Here is a 15,795-nt window from a genome sequence, read left to right as displayed (position 1 = left end):
ACTTTTTCTATACTTTACTGCCATTTACATGGCAGTATATGTCTGTGTATATTTTGTGATATTTTCCTTTTTTATATTTTTTTAATGTTTCCTTCCGTAGTTTTTCTCTGCCGGTTGGTTGATTTTTGTATGGGGTTTTATGCGTAAATTGCCTTGAAAAGCAGCACAAAAAAGTGAAAAGAAAAGAAATAAAATATAAAAGATGCCGAAAAACTTTTAAATTGCATCCGTAAAGATAAGAAGATGAACAATTTTCTTTATTCACTCGATTTTCTTTCGGTAAAGTGTGTTGTTCTTCATTCCGTTGCGTTTTTTGAGAGAGGTTTAAAAGAATGGACTTAAGGAAACTTAAGCATCTACAGCATCGGATGTAGATCCTATAACTATAGGTTAAACTATGAACTAAAGACTAGACATTATACAGGACTTTAGACTATACTAAAGACTAGACTATAGACTTATCAGCAGACTGGACTATAGACTAGGGTTAACTTAAGACTTGACTATAGACTAGACTAAAGGCTAAACTATAGACTAGACCATAGAATATACTAAAGACAGGAATATAGACTAGACTACAGACTAGACTACAGACTAGACCACAGACTAGACTACAGACTAGACTACAGACTAGACTACAGACTGGACCATAGACTACACTAAAAATTAGGCAAAAGACTACACCAAAGACTATGTTGAAGACTAGACTAAAGACTACACTAAAGACTAGGCTAAAGACTAGACTAAAGACTAGACTATAGACTATACTAAAGGCAAGACTATAGACCACAGACAAAACCATAGACTAGACTATAGAATAAACTAAAGACTAGACTAGACTACAGAATAGACTATAAATTAGAATATAGACTAGACGATAGACCAGACTATAGACTAGACTATGGAATAGACTATGAACTAGACTATAGAATAGACTATAGACTAGAATATAGACTAGATTATAGACTATACTATAGGCTAGACTATAGACTAGACTATGGACTAGACTATAGGCTAGACTATAGACTAGACTATAGACTAGACTATAGACTAGACTATAGACTAGACTATAGACTAGACTATAGACTAGACTATAGACTAGACTATAGACTAGACTATAGACTAGACTATAGACTAGACTATAGGCTAGACTATAGACTAGACTATAGACTAGACTATAGACTAGACTATAGACTAGACTATAGACTAGACTATAGACTACACTATAGACTAGACTATAGACTAGACTATAGACTAGACTATAGACTAGACTATAGACTAGACTATAGACTAGACTATAGACTAGACTATAGACTAGACTATAGACTAGACTATAGACTAGACTATAGACTAGACTATAGACTAGACTATAGACTAGACTATAGACTAGACTATAGACTAGACTATAGACTAGACTATAGACTAGACTATAGACTAGACTATAGACTAGACTATAGACTAGACTATAGACTAGACTATAGACTAGACTATAGACTAGACTATAGACTAGACTATGTGCTAGACTATAGACTAGACTAAAGACTAGACTATAGACTAGACTATAGACTAGACCATAGACTAGACTATAGACTAGACTATAGACTAGACCATAGACTAGACTATAGACTAGACTATAGACTAGACTATAGACTAGACTATAGACTAGACTATAGACTAGACTATAGACTAGACTATAGACTAGATCATAGACTAGACTATAGACTAGACTATAGACTAGACTATAGACTAGACTATAGACTAGACTATAGACTAGACTATAGACTAGACTATAGACTAGACTATAGACTAGACTATAGACTAGACTATAGACTAGACTATAGACTAGACTATAGACTAGACTATAGACTAGACTATAGACTAGACTATAGACTAGACTATAGACTAGACTATAGACTAGACTATAGACTAGACTATAGACTAGACTATAGACTACACTATAGACTAGACTAGACTAGTCTAGTCTATAGACTATAGACTAGACTATAGCCTATAGACAAAACTTTTGACTAGACCATAGACTGGACCATAAACGACACCATAGACTAGACTTTGGACTATTACCAAAGGACACAAATTCATACCTTTCCTTATTCCTTCGACTTTTGTTTTGAACGAATCTCATCATAAAATGCATTAGTTTATAGTTAGTGATATCTCTTGTTACTTTTAGTGGAATATTAAAATTATAAAGAAACTCTTTATTTTTACTCGATTTCTTGTTATTTTGGTTGTAAAATAATGTAATAGTCTTTTTCTCAGAAAACAAAAAGGAAAAGAAAATCTGTTAAAGGATAACAACATTGCTAAAGTCTTGAAGCAGAAAGAAATATTAAAATCACTTTAAAATATGTTACGTTAACACCTTTCATGCAAAGAACAATAATATTTTTTATTCTTTTGTTTATAAAGGAACTCTAGAAATCTACTGTTATTTTAAAGCAAACTATATTATAATATAAATTTAAGAAAATTCTTCAATTTTCATATTACATTTATTTTATTAGGTCATCTCTCACCCAGACTGTCTGCGGAGAAAAAATCGCTATTTGTCTAGTTTTTAGAGGTTTTGCAAAGACCATTTGATTTCCACTTTTCTCTTTTTTTTACTTTTCATTTATTTTCTCTTTTGGCAGAATATTTATGAGGCAAACAAAACAATTTTTTTTGTTTCTAGAAGATTTATGGAATTTGAATCTATTTGATGATTGCTTTCTCGGCTAAGGGCTAAAATGAAAGCTGTAAAACGATATGAACATTATGAATGTACAAGACAGAAGGCAGAAAACTTTACACTTAACTAGAAATGGAAAACCCAGATCCTTCTAGAGGACAAAAACAAAACGACAACATGAAATAGTGGTAGAAAACTAACTTCGTTAAGTGAAAAAGTTTTAAGCCAAAGTTTTTATAATGTAAAACCATAATAATGGCAAAAAGTGTATATGTACATATAGAAATGGAGAAAACAAAAGGTGGTAAAAGAAAGAAATTTAAACATAGTTGAAATATTTCAGTTTAAATATAAGTGATAAATTGAATACCCTAAAATTTAATGTTAAACCTGGTTGTAACAAGTGTCAAACTTGGCAAGTTTAACTTCAAACTTGGCTCCTATCGTACGTTACTTTCTAAACCCGGATGTTTCATGGCATAAACTTCGTCTCAAACATATAGACTAAGCTGTAGGCTAGACTATAGAATAGACCATAGACTAGACTATAGACTAGACTATAGACTAGACTATAGACTAGACTATAGACTAGACTATAGACTAGACTATAGACTAGACTATAGACTAGACTATAGACTAGACTATAGACTAGACCATAGACTAGACAATAGACTAGACTATAGACTAAACCATAGACTAGACTATAGACTAGACTATAGATTATACTATAGACTAGACTATAGGTTAGACTATAGACCTGACCATAGACTAGACTATAAACTAGACTATAGGCTAGACTATAGACTAAACTATAGACTAAACTATAGACTAAACAATAGACTAAAATATAGACTAAACTATAGACTAAACTATATACTAAACTATAGCTAACTATAGACCAGACTATAGACCAGACTAATAGACCAGATTATAGATTAGATAGTGACCAGACTATAGACCAATATAGACCAGACTATAGACCAGGACTATAGACCAGACTAGACAGACTATAGAATAGACTATAGACTAGACTATAGACTAGACCTATAAACTAGACTATAGCCTAGACTATCAGACTAGACTATAAAACTAGACTTTAGACTAGGACTATAGACTAGACTATAGACCGACTATAGACGAGACTATAGACTAGAATAGACTAGACGATAGACTAGACTATAGACTAGAATATAGAATTTAGACTAAGATAGGACTACAGACTAGACTAATAGACTAGACTATAGCCTTAGATATAGACTAGACTATAGACTGACTATAGACTAGATATAGACTTAGACTATAGACTAGACTATAGACTAGACTATAGACTAGACTATAGACTAGACTATAGACTAGACTATATACTGACTAGATAGACTAGACTAGACTATAGACTAGACTATAGACTAGACTATAGACTAGACTATAGACTAGACTATAGACTAGACTATAGACTAGACTATAGACTAGACTATAGACTAGACTATAGACTAGACTATAGACTAGACTATAGACTAGACTATAGACTAGACTATAGACTAGACTATAGACTAGACTATAGACTAGACTATAGACTAGACTATAGACTAGACTATAGACTAGACTATAGACTAGACTATAGACTAGACTATAGACTAGACTATAGACTAGACTATAGACTAGACTATAGACTAGACTATAGACTAGACTATAGACTAGACTATAGACTAGACTATAGACTAGACTATAGACTAGACTATAGACTAGACTATAGACTAGACTATAGACTAGACTATAGACTAGACTATAGACTAGACTATAGACTACTATAGACTAGACTATAGACTAGACTATAGACTAGATATGACTAGACTATAGACTAGACTATAGACTAGACTATAGACTAGACTATAGACTAGACTATAGACTAGACTATAGACTAGACTATAGACTAGACTATAGACTAGACTATAGACTAGACTATAGACTAGACTATAGACTAGACTATAGACTAACTATAGACTAGACTATAGACTAGACTATAGACTAGACTATAGACTAGACTATAGACTAGACTATAGACTAGACTATAGACTAGACTATAGACTAGACTATAGACTAGACTATAGACTAGACTATAGACTAGACTATAGACTAGACTATAGACTAGACTATAGACTAGACTATAGACTAGACTATAGACTAGACTATAGACTAGACTATAGACTAGACTATAGACTAGACTATAGACTAGACTATAGACTAGACTATAGACTAGACTATAGACTAGACTATAGACTAGACTAAAGACTAGACTATAGACTAGACTATAGACTAGACTATAGACTAGACTATAGACTAGACTATAGACTAGACTATAGACTAGACTATAGACTAGACTATAGACTAGACTATAGACTAGACTATAGACTAGACTATAGACTAGACTATAGACTAGACTATAGACTAGACTATAGACTAGACTATAGACTAGACTATAGACTAGACTATAGACTAGACTATAGACTAGACTATAGACTAGACTATAGACTAGACGATAGACTAGACTATAGACTAGACTAAAGACTAGACTATAGACTAGACTATAGACTAGACTATAGACTAGACGATAGACTAGACTATAGACTAGACTAAAGACTAGACTATAGACTAGACTATAGACTAGTCTATAGACTAGACTATAGACTAGACTATAGACTAGACTATAGACTAGACTATAGACTAGACTATAGACTAGACTATAGACTAGACTATAGACTAGACTATAGAGACTATATAGACTAGACTATAGACTAGACTATAGACTAGACTATAGACTAGACTATAGACTAGACTATAGACTAGACTATAGACTAGACTATAGACTAGACCTATACTAGACTAGATAGACTATAGACTAGATTATAGACTCGACTGTTAGAGTAGGACTATAGACTAGACTATAGACTAGACTTGTAACGAAGTTCCTCGTTACATAATATAATTCTCATCATATTATATATTTTATATTAAATTTGTTATATTCAACTATTACAATAATTATTTGATTAGTTATATTGGTATTATTTTGTTACTATTATCATTATTATTATTAGTATTATGGCAATGAATATTATTATTTTGTTACTATTATCATTATTATTATTATTACCATTGCACTAAACTAAGGTGAATTGTTATGGGAATGAATGCATATATTTGTTTATGTTATAAGAGAAAGAGAGAGAGAGAGAGCAAATAATATAAGAGATTGGAACACTGATACATGTAAGCAAATAATTTACTCTTGCAAATAATTATCATTGTCTTCCCGGTCATAATGCTAGTTAGTGAAAGAGTTCTACTACAGATTCAGTTGGGCTTGATCTGTCAAGGTGTTCGGACAGCTAATACAAGTATGAAACAGCTTTGTTAGCAGCCGTTCACACTGACAGAAATTCCCCAATTCAATGTTGTAGTGCAGAGGGTTACTACTGGTTTATACAGCCATAGTGCCCAGGCATACTAGTAGTAGAGCACAGGGAATACACTGGTATTAACTGCCATTTATCCCAGGCGTAGTGGTACTAAATACACTAACAACCTCATACAAATTTTTGACACAAAAAGTTCACTGTCGAAAGTAAGAAGGCCTGTTCTGGTCGACACGTGAAGCACAAAACACGTTGTACGGGTACTCTGCGTCACTCAGTTCTCGGGTATATCATTCAGTTCTCTAGTGTATCCTTTTGCTGTAATCCTTGTTTAAGAAAACCAAATATTTTGAATTGAATAAAAATTGTTAATTTATAAAATCGAAGGACAACTGGCATTATTTAATTAGAATTCGACCCCTGGATTAGCTGAGTCTCACTCTGGTAAAACTGTTATGGACTATAGACTAGACTATAGACTAGACTATAGACTAGACTGTAGACTAGACTATAGACTAGACTGTAGACTAGACTATAGACTAGACTATAGACTAGACTATAGACTAGACTGTAGACTAGACTATAGACTAGACTATAGACTAGACTATAGACTAGACTATAGACTAGACTATAGACTAGACTATAGACTAGACTATAGACTAGACTATAGACTAGACTGTAGACTAGACTATAGACTAGACTATAGACTAGACTAGACTTAACTATAGACTTGACTATAGACTAGACTGTAGACTACACTATAGACTGGACTATAGACTAGACTATAGACTAGACTATGGACTAGACTATAGTCTAGTCTATAGTCTAGTCTATAGTCTAGTCTATAGTCTAGTCTATAGTCTAGACTATAGACTAGACTATAGACTAGACTATAGACTAGACTATAGACTAGACTATAGACTAGACTATAGACTAGACTATAGACTAGACTATAGACTAGACTATAGACTAGACTATAGACTAGACTATAGACTAGACTATAGACTAGACTATAGACTAGACTATAGACTAGACTATAGACTAGACTATAGACTAGATTATAGACTAGACTGTAGAGTAGACTATAGACTAGACTATAGAATAGTCTATATAGACTATAGACTAGACTATAGACTAGACTATAGACTAGACTATAGACTAGACTATAGACTAGACTATAGACTAGACTATAGACTAGACTATAGACTAGACTATAGACTAGACTATAGACTAGACTATAGACTAGACTATAGACTAGACTATAGACTAGACTATAGACTAGACTATAGACTAGACTATAGACTAGACTATAGACTAGACTATAGACTAGACTATAGACTAGACTAGACTAGACGATAGACTATAGACTAGACTAAAGACTAGACTATAGACTAAACTATAGACTAGACTATAGACTAGACTATAGACTAGACTATAGACTAGACTATAGACTAGACTATAGACTAGACTATAGACTAGACTATAGACTATACTATAGACTAGACTATAGATTAGACTATAGACTAGACTATAGACTAGACTATACTAGACTATAGACTAGACTATAGACTAGACTATAGACTAGACTATAGACTAGACTATAGACTAGACGATAGACTAGACTATAGACTAGACTAAAGACTAGACTATAGACTAAACTATAGACTAGACTATAGACTAGACTATAGACTAGACTATAGACTAGACTATAGACTAGACTATAGACTAGACTCTAGACTAGACTATAGACTAGACTATAGACTAGACTATAGACTAGACTATAGACTAGACTATAGACTAGACTATAGACTAGACTATAGACTAGACTATAGACTAGACTATAGACTAGACTATAGACTAGACTATAGACTAGAGTATAGACTAGACTATAGACTAGACTATAGACTAGACTATAGACTAGACTATAGACTAGACTATAGACTAGACTATAGACTAGACTATAGACTAGACTATAGACTAGACTATAGACTAGACTATAGACTAGACTATAGACTAGACTATAGACTAGACTATAGATATGTGTGAAAATTATTCTCACAGAGTATAATTTAGTTAAACTTTCATTTAAAATAACTGCCAACCAAAAAATAACAAAAGAAATTATTATAATTAACATTAATATTTATGTACATATAATACCACAAACAAGATTACACACACACACATACACTTAAATATAATATTAATGATATTGCAAATTAACCTTAAAACCCACATTCATACCGAAAACCACTAAAATATTTAATGTTTTATTAAAAATGGAAAAAATATATATTATAATTTTTAAATAAACCTCAAATATCTATAAATTTTTTAACTTATCTCTTTTAACGTTTTATTTGGTAATAAAATCTTCTTAACCAAGCAGTATTTTAGAATCCTTTAACAAAAGCATAGCAACAACACACGCATACACTCTCTAAATATGACTCCCCAATGTCCTTTTTATAACAAACATTAAAAAAAGAACTCTTTGAAATATTAAAAGTGAAAGAAAATAACAATATTGCAAAAATGTAAGGATACAAAGGAACACACACTCACTAAAAGGATGTTATCTTTTCCATGTGTATGTGTAAATGTGATTTTTTTGATTATGGCTTTGTATTGGTATGAGTTACGATTTTGTATGGCTAAAAGTAAAATAAACACTTTTTAACACCAATAACTGAAGTGGACCTAAATATAAGTAAGAAAAAGCTATTTTTTAAATTTTATTCTAGTTTTTCTACAGCTTTGTTCCTTAGATTCTTGTACACAGGACTCTAAATTTATATTTCTTATTCAAACAACAGAAAAGCAAACCAACCCAATACTCATCTATAGAAATTGCCAATAACTACAAAAACCAAGTGCGAAAAAAAAACTTTGGGCAAGAAAAGATTGCAAAATATTGGAGGGGAAGGTTTACGTTATGGAATCAACTAAAATTAGTTTAAATTTATTTAGTGATCTTTTCACAACCTCAACTTTATATTTACATCAGTCTTGTATCCATTTTAAATAAAAGTCAATCGTGGATCTTGTCATGATCCAAACTCTTTCTCGTACGACGATCATTTTATAGTGCAAGCTCACATCAATCCTGGATCTTGTTATGATTAAAATTTACATCACTATCTGGATCTTATCTCTTGTATCCGTTTTAAATGAAAGTCAACCGTGGATCTTATCATGATCCAAACTCTTTCTCGTACGACGATCATTTTATAGTGTAAACTCAAATCAATCCTGGATCTTGTCATGATTTAAACTTACATCACTATCTGGATCTTTACAAGAATGTTATCAATCTTGGATCTTTGTATGATCTATAATAACATCCATTTTGAATTAAAACCAATCTTCGATCTTGTTATGATCTTCTGTATTATCAATTCTTTATTATTTTCCTGGATCTAAATGAACACTGAATCATGTAATATTAACATAATTTTTGGCTCAATTCTGGATACTTTCATGATAAAAACTCTCAGCATTCCTAAATCGAAATCAATTGTTGATCTTGGTACAGAATCATCACGAGAATCTTGAACCCATATATAAAGGATCTTTATCTGTTTTCGATCTTTTAATCTATCAAACTTTGTATGAATCCTGATATTAATTAATGATCGATCTTTTTGCGATCGTAACTCTATATCAATTGGAGATCGTTTCTTAATCCTATTGTGAATCTATATTAATTTAAATTAATATTTAAATCAATCCTCAAGATCAAGGAATCTTGAACCCATATATCAAGGATCTTTATCTGTTTTCCATCTTTTAATCTATCAAACTTTGTATGAATCCTGATATTAATTAATGATCGATCTTTTTGCGATCGTAACTCTATATCAATTGGAGATCGTTTCTTAATCCTATTGTGAATCTATTTTAATTTAAATTAATATTTAAATCAATCCTCAAGATCAAGGATAAAGTCATGAACTTAATTCAAAACAATTCTGGATTTATCCCGGATCTAAAGAATGATTAACAATCTTAGTTAGATAAGAGTAGCTTTTATCAATCAGTATTTAAATCATAATAGCAACTCACATCAATCTCGGATCGTAGATCTAAATCAACCCTGGATCTTGTAATAATATACACTATTATGAATTGTGGATTCATCATTGAACCAAATAATCATGAAGCCTCTCATAACTCTCAGCATTCCAGATCGAAATCAATCATTGATCGTATTCCAATTCAAACTCTCATCAATTTTGCATTAAAATTAACAGAGGATCTATTCATGATTCAAAATCACATAATACTCGATAATTTCGTGATATTTGCATAATCCAAACAACATCACATCTACAGCTATCGGAAGTCTTTTCAAGATTCAAACTCTAATCAGAAGTGAAACTTTTCCTGATCCAAATGAACTTTTATCGTGGATCTATATGAATATTGGATATATTCCTAATCCATTCAATCCTTAATCTTTCCATGACCGAATTTTGAACATTTAGTATACTACTACTCTTTATACCTCAAAATGTTACTCCAATCGACGATGTTAGATTTTAAGTTTTAGTTTTAACGGTATTTTTAAGCCAACCTTCCTCAGCCCTATTCTAAACCACAGCAAAAAAATTCTTAGTAGTAGTCAATGCATTTTACAATAATACCATTTTCTGATAACTAACACATGCATATTGCAAATGTATGCACTGGCAAACATATAACCACACTTTTATGATTGTATGTGAAAATTGCAATAAAAAAATGTTTCCCCAAAATTTCATTCACACATACTATGTGTGTAACTAAACAATTGTACATTGTGCAACTGGACTCTGCTGTTCGGTGTGATTGTACCCACTCCGTAGTAGGAGTATTCTGCGGTATTGAAATAGATTTTTACTCCTATAAAGGTGGAACTCTTTGCAGACTAGAATCACACTTCACTTTAATTACCCACGATCAACTGACCCTGCAGTAGATCTAAGGTTCATTAAATATAGCAGTAACTTCTCATTAAATAAAGGACACTTAAGCAACTATTGAACCATTTTTCATTACTTAGGAACACTTAAGCAACGAATGCATTTCTCTCTTCAATATAAATAGAGTCCAATGATCAATACAAATCTTACTCTAATTCTTAGTTGTCCAAAAGAGATACTCCTTGCAAAACTGCTGGAAAGTAAAAACCTATTGTTATTATTGGTTCTGTTATAGTGCAGTGTAAGTAACTGTAGTGGGCATAAGAGAGAGAGTGAGTGAGTCAGTGAGTAAGTGAGTAAGCATCCTCTTATAACGGTTTTGGTTTGTTTGTCTGTAACCGGTACAGAAGTGAGTATGGATAGCAAACAATAAGAGTATTTGAATTGTTTGCCAGGGGGAACTTAAGTATTACTCTTGTAGTAGATTTATAAACAAACACACATTCACTTACACATAAAATAAACACTCATACACACAGTGTATGTATATATCTACATCAATTGATAGCTTTAGTAGTTGTATAAATGTTGTAGTTGTTTTATAGTTTGTAAGTATATTGTAAAACCTACTCAAATAACAGTTTAGTTTAAGAGTTTTCTCTCGATTTTATTTCTATTTTTCTGTGGTTTATACATACATACATTACATACATAAATCCTATCCTACAATTACAAATATTAAATGTTCACTTGTACATTTTTAAATTTTTAAAAATACTAGTGTGTCGACGAAAGAAACCAAGATGTTGGTTGATTTTAGCGAAAATGACATTTTGACTGACACAACTTAATTTTGGGTAAATTTTAGAATTTTTATTTACTTTGTGGTCTCTGTCTCAGAGTTTATATTTAAGTTAACATAAAGATGTTGGTTTTGAAGGATATTTTTAAGATAAAAGAAAAAAAGGGTTTATTTGCTATTGGTTGCACTAGATAAAATAAGTAGTTTATTGAAAATATTGGTAATATTATTAGAATGACAGAAATACACTTCAATATAAAAATGGAGCAGTATGTAAGAAATTAATATATTTTAAAAAGATAAAGAAAATTGTACATAAATCTTCAATCTCACTCGCGAATCGACATCAATCGATTTTCTCACAATCCGAACTTTATTCACTGAACTAGAACTGAACTAGAACTGAACTAGAACTGAACTAGAACTGAACTAGAACTGAACTAGAACTAGAACTGAACTAGAACTGAACTAGAACTGAACTAGAACTGAACTAGAACTGAACTAGAACTGAACTAGAACTGAACTAGAACTGAACTAGAACTGAACTAGAACTGAACTAGAACTGAACTAGAACTGAACTAGAACTGAACTAGAACTGAACTAGAACTGAACTAGAACTGAACTAGAACTGAACTAGAACTGAACTAGAACTGAACTAGAACTGAACTAGAACTGAACTAGAACTGAACTAGAACTGAACTAGAACTGAACTAGAACTGAACTAGAACTGAACTAGAACTGAACTAGTACTGAACTAGAACTGAACTAGAACTGAACTAGAACTAATATTGAACTAGAACTGAACTAGAACTGAACTAGAACTAATATTGAACTAGAACTGAACTAGAACCAAATAGTTCTTATTTCTTTCTAATATCTACTTAAGCCGAATTTTTAAACAAAATCTTAACATTCGCTTTATCTCTTTTCAGATCCTCTCCCTCCAAAGTACACACTAACAAAATGGCCATGTCTAGAATAGCATACGAAGTTTCCAAACTGCAACACATCTTAAGCGTTATGCTGGTGTTCATTAGCAGTTCTCTGATGACCTCCAATACCTTCGCTCTAACCTCTTCAAATACCTGTGGGCCAAATTTTCCAGCGGCTTGCAATTGTGGACGTGAAATGTACGAGGGCTCCTATCAATATGTTGTCAATTGTACCAATGCGGGCCTAAAGAATACCAGTGTTTTGGAATTTATGCCACAAGATGTGGAAATATTAATATTTACGGGTAATTTTATACCCGAATTACCCTGGAATGTCTTTGGTTCAATAAACAACTATAAGAATTTGAAAATCGTAGACATGAGCAATAATCATATACGAGAAATTAGAGGCAAAACATATCATCATGTACAAAATGTGGAAAGACTTATATTGAATCATAACAATTTAAGTATATCCCGAGATGATGATGAGGTTAATCATCACCATCCGAGAGTGTTTTCCAACTTTTTGAATTTACAGAGTTTACACTTAACAGATGCCTTCGATGATAATAGTTCACCACAATTGAGCGAAGATTTACATGACATCTTCATGAACAGTCAATTGACGAAATTGGAAAAATTGCATTTGGAACAAAACGAAATAACACATTTTAAGGATCGCAAGGTGTTTTGTGATTTGCCCAGTTTAAGAGATCTGCATTTGGGTGATAACTATTTGAAGGATATCAATTTTGAAGTGAATTGTTTAAAAAATTTAAGATTTTTAGATTTGGAACGCAATAAGTTTGAATTTGTTAAAACACATGATCTATTGCTACTGAATGAACTGGAGGCAAGACCTGATCGCGAAACCAATTTAATAGTGGACTTTAATTTAAATCCCTTTACCTGTGACTGTAAAATAAGTCCCTTCCGCACTTGGATACACTCAACCAATGTCACCGTACGCAATAAGGAAACCTTAATGTGTTTCCACAACAAAGTAGATCCTTTGCCTATTTTGGAGTTGGATATGAATGAATGTTCGGCTGCTATAGCAGCCGCTACCATAATGTTTACCACTGCTAATGACAATCATTATGGTGCCATGCACCAGGACAGTGGTTTGGCTAGACACACTGCCACTCTGATATTTTTATTGATTGTACTGAGTATGATATTGTTGGGTCTGGTTATAGCTTTGATTTATGTAAGTCGTGATAAATTGAAGTTTATGATTACACCTGTGTTCGATAATGTGGCCAAAAAGGTTCAATATACCACCATTAAAGATGAAGATTGTCCAGAGGTTCATGTCTAAGTAAGAAGAAGAGCAGAAGCATAAACATGTAACTTGACTTGTAGATCCCTCCTAGAATCCGTTCTACTCCCCCCCAAAAAACCAACTTAACTACTATAATAACTAACTAATCCTGCTGCAGTAAAGAAAAAAATGTATAATATTTAAAACAGAAAAGTTAAGGATATAAAATATATTTAAAATTATTTTATTTTTACTAACTTAAGATGTCATTAAACTTTAACTATAATTTTTTGTAATTATTTATTAATTTTTTTATTAAATTCTTTAAAATTGTTAAAATTGTGCCATTAACCATAAAGAAATAATCGTAAAAATAATTTGTTTTCACCAAACAAGGGCTATAGAGAAAAAGTAAGCTTTCAAGTTTCTAAAACTTTAGCGAGATCAGTGAAAAAAGCTGAAGTAAAGACAAAAATCTTTTAAACATTTCAAATAAATCATCACTTCTGCCTCAGAAAAACCTTGTTACGATAAGAAACAAATTAAAACAATTATTTAACTTAATCAGGTATTTTGTTGTCCATTTAAAATACAAATTATACTTAATATTTTCTGTCAATTATTTTATTAAAAAAATAAAAAGTATAACGACCATGTTGCATTTAAATTTCAAAAAAACAAATACATTTTATTAACTAAAAATATAAAAACAAAAGAATTTGTTTAAATTTCAACTTAATTTAAAGAAATATTTTATATTTATAAATAATTATATATTAAATATACTAAATATACGAAATAGTTTATAGTTTTTTTTTCTTAACTTGTTTAATATAATTTCCTTTTTAAATTAGTTTAAATAAAGTTAAGGATATTCGAAGCAAAAACTTTTAAAAGACTAACCATTAAAAATTATTATAAATAAAATTCATTTTTGTATTCCTAAAAATTGTAATCTCTTTTGGAAACTTATTTTAAGAAGTAAAATAAACTAGTTCTAGTTAAGTTCTAGTTCAGTTCTAGTTCAGTTCTAGTTCAGTTCTAGTTCAGTTCTAGTTCAGTTCTAGTTCAGTTCTAGTTCAGTTCTAGTTCAGTTCTAGTTCAGTTCTAGTTCTAGTTCAGTTCTAGTTCAGTTCTAGTTCAGTTCTAGTTCAGTTCTAGTTCAGTTCTAGTTCAGTTCTAGTTCAGTTCTAGTTCAGTTCTAGTTCAGTTCTAGTTCAGTTCTAGTTCAGTTCTAGTTCAGTTCTAGTTCAGTTCTAGTTCAGTTCTAGTTCTAGTTCTAGTTCAGTTCTAGTTCAGTTCTAGTTCAGTTCTAGTTCAGTTCTAGTTCAGTTCTAGTTCAGTTCTAGTTCAGTTCTAGTTCAGTTCTAGTTCAGTTCTAGTTCAGTTCTAGTTCAGTTCTAGTTCAGTTCTAGTTCAGTTCTAGTTCAGTTCTAGTTCAGTTCTAGTTCAGTTCTAGTTCAGTTCTAGTTCAGTTCTAGTTCAGTTCTAGTTCAGTTCTAGTTCAGTTCTAGTTCAGTTCTAGTTCAGTTCTAGTTCAGTTCTAGTTCAGTTCTAGTTCAGTTCTAGTTCAGTTCTAGTTCAGTTCTAGTTCAGTTCTAGTTCAGTTCTAGTTCAGTTCTAGTTCAGTTCTAGTTCAGTTCTAGTTCAGTTCTAGTTCAGTTCTAGTTCAGTTCTAGTTCAGTTCTAGTTCAGTTCTAGTTCAGTTCTAGTTCAGTTCTAGTTCAGTTCTAGTTCAGTTCTAGTTCAGTTCTAGTTCAGTTCTAGTTCAGTTCTAGTTCATTC

General features: G+C 31.6%; 1 protein-coding gene across 3 annotated transcripts in view; it reads left to right on the top strand.

Annotated features, from left to right (window-relative positions):
• The window catches only part of LOC119603888 (leucine-rich repeat-containing protein 15), a 163,783-nt gene extending 149,066 nt beyond the window's left edge, over positions 1-14,717 (top strand). For all 3 annotated transcript variants that reach the window (XM_037956174.1, XM_037956172.1, XM_037956173.1), the window contains one exon: positions 12,744-14,717. In XM_037956174.1, coding sequence (XP_037812102.1) covers positions 12,775-14,067 — 1,293 coding nt within the window. In that variant the 5' untranslated portion in view covers positions 12,744-12,774 and the 3' untranslated portion in view covers positions 14,068-14,717. The remainder of the gene's footprint in view (positions 1-12,743) is intronic.
• Positions 14,718-15,795: the final 1,078 nt, after the last annotated feature.

The sequence above is a fragment of the Lucilia sericata genome, unplaced genomic scaffold (genome assembly GCF_015586225.1).
Source record: "Lucilia sericata isolate MDLA Ls3-8-SP2 unplaced genomic scaffold, ASM1558622v1 Contig000345F_arrow, whole genome shotgun sequence".
Lineage (NCBI taxonomy): Eukaryota > Metazoa > Arthropoda > Insecta > Diptera > Calliphoridae > Lucilia > Lucilia sericata.
This window is presented reverse-complemented; position numbering and strand designations above follow the sequence as displayed.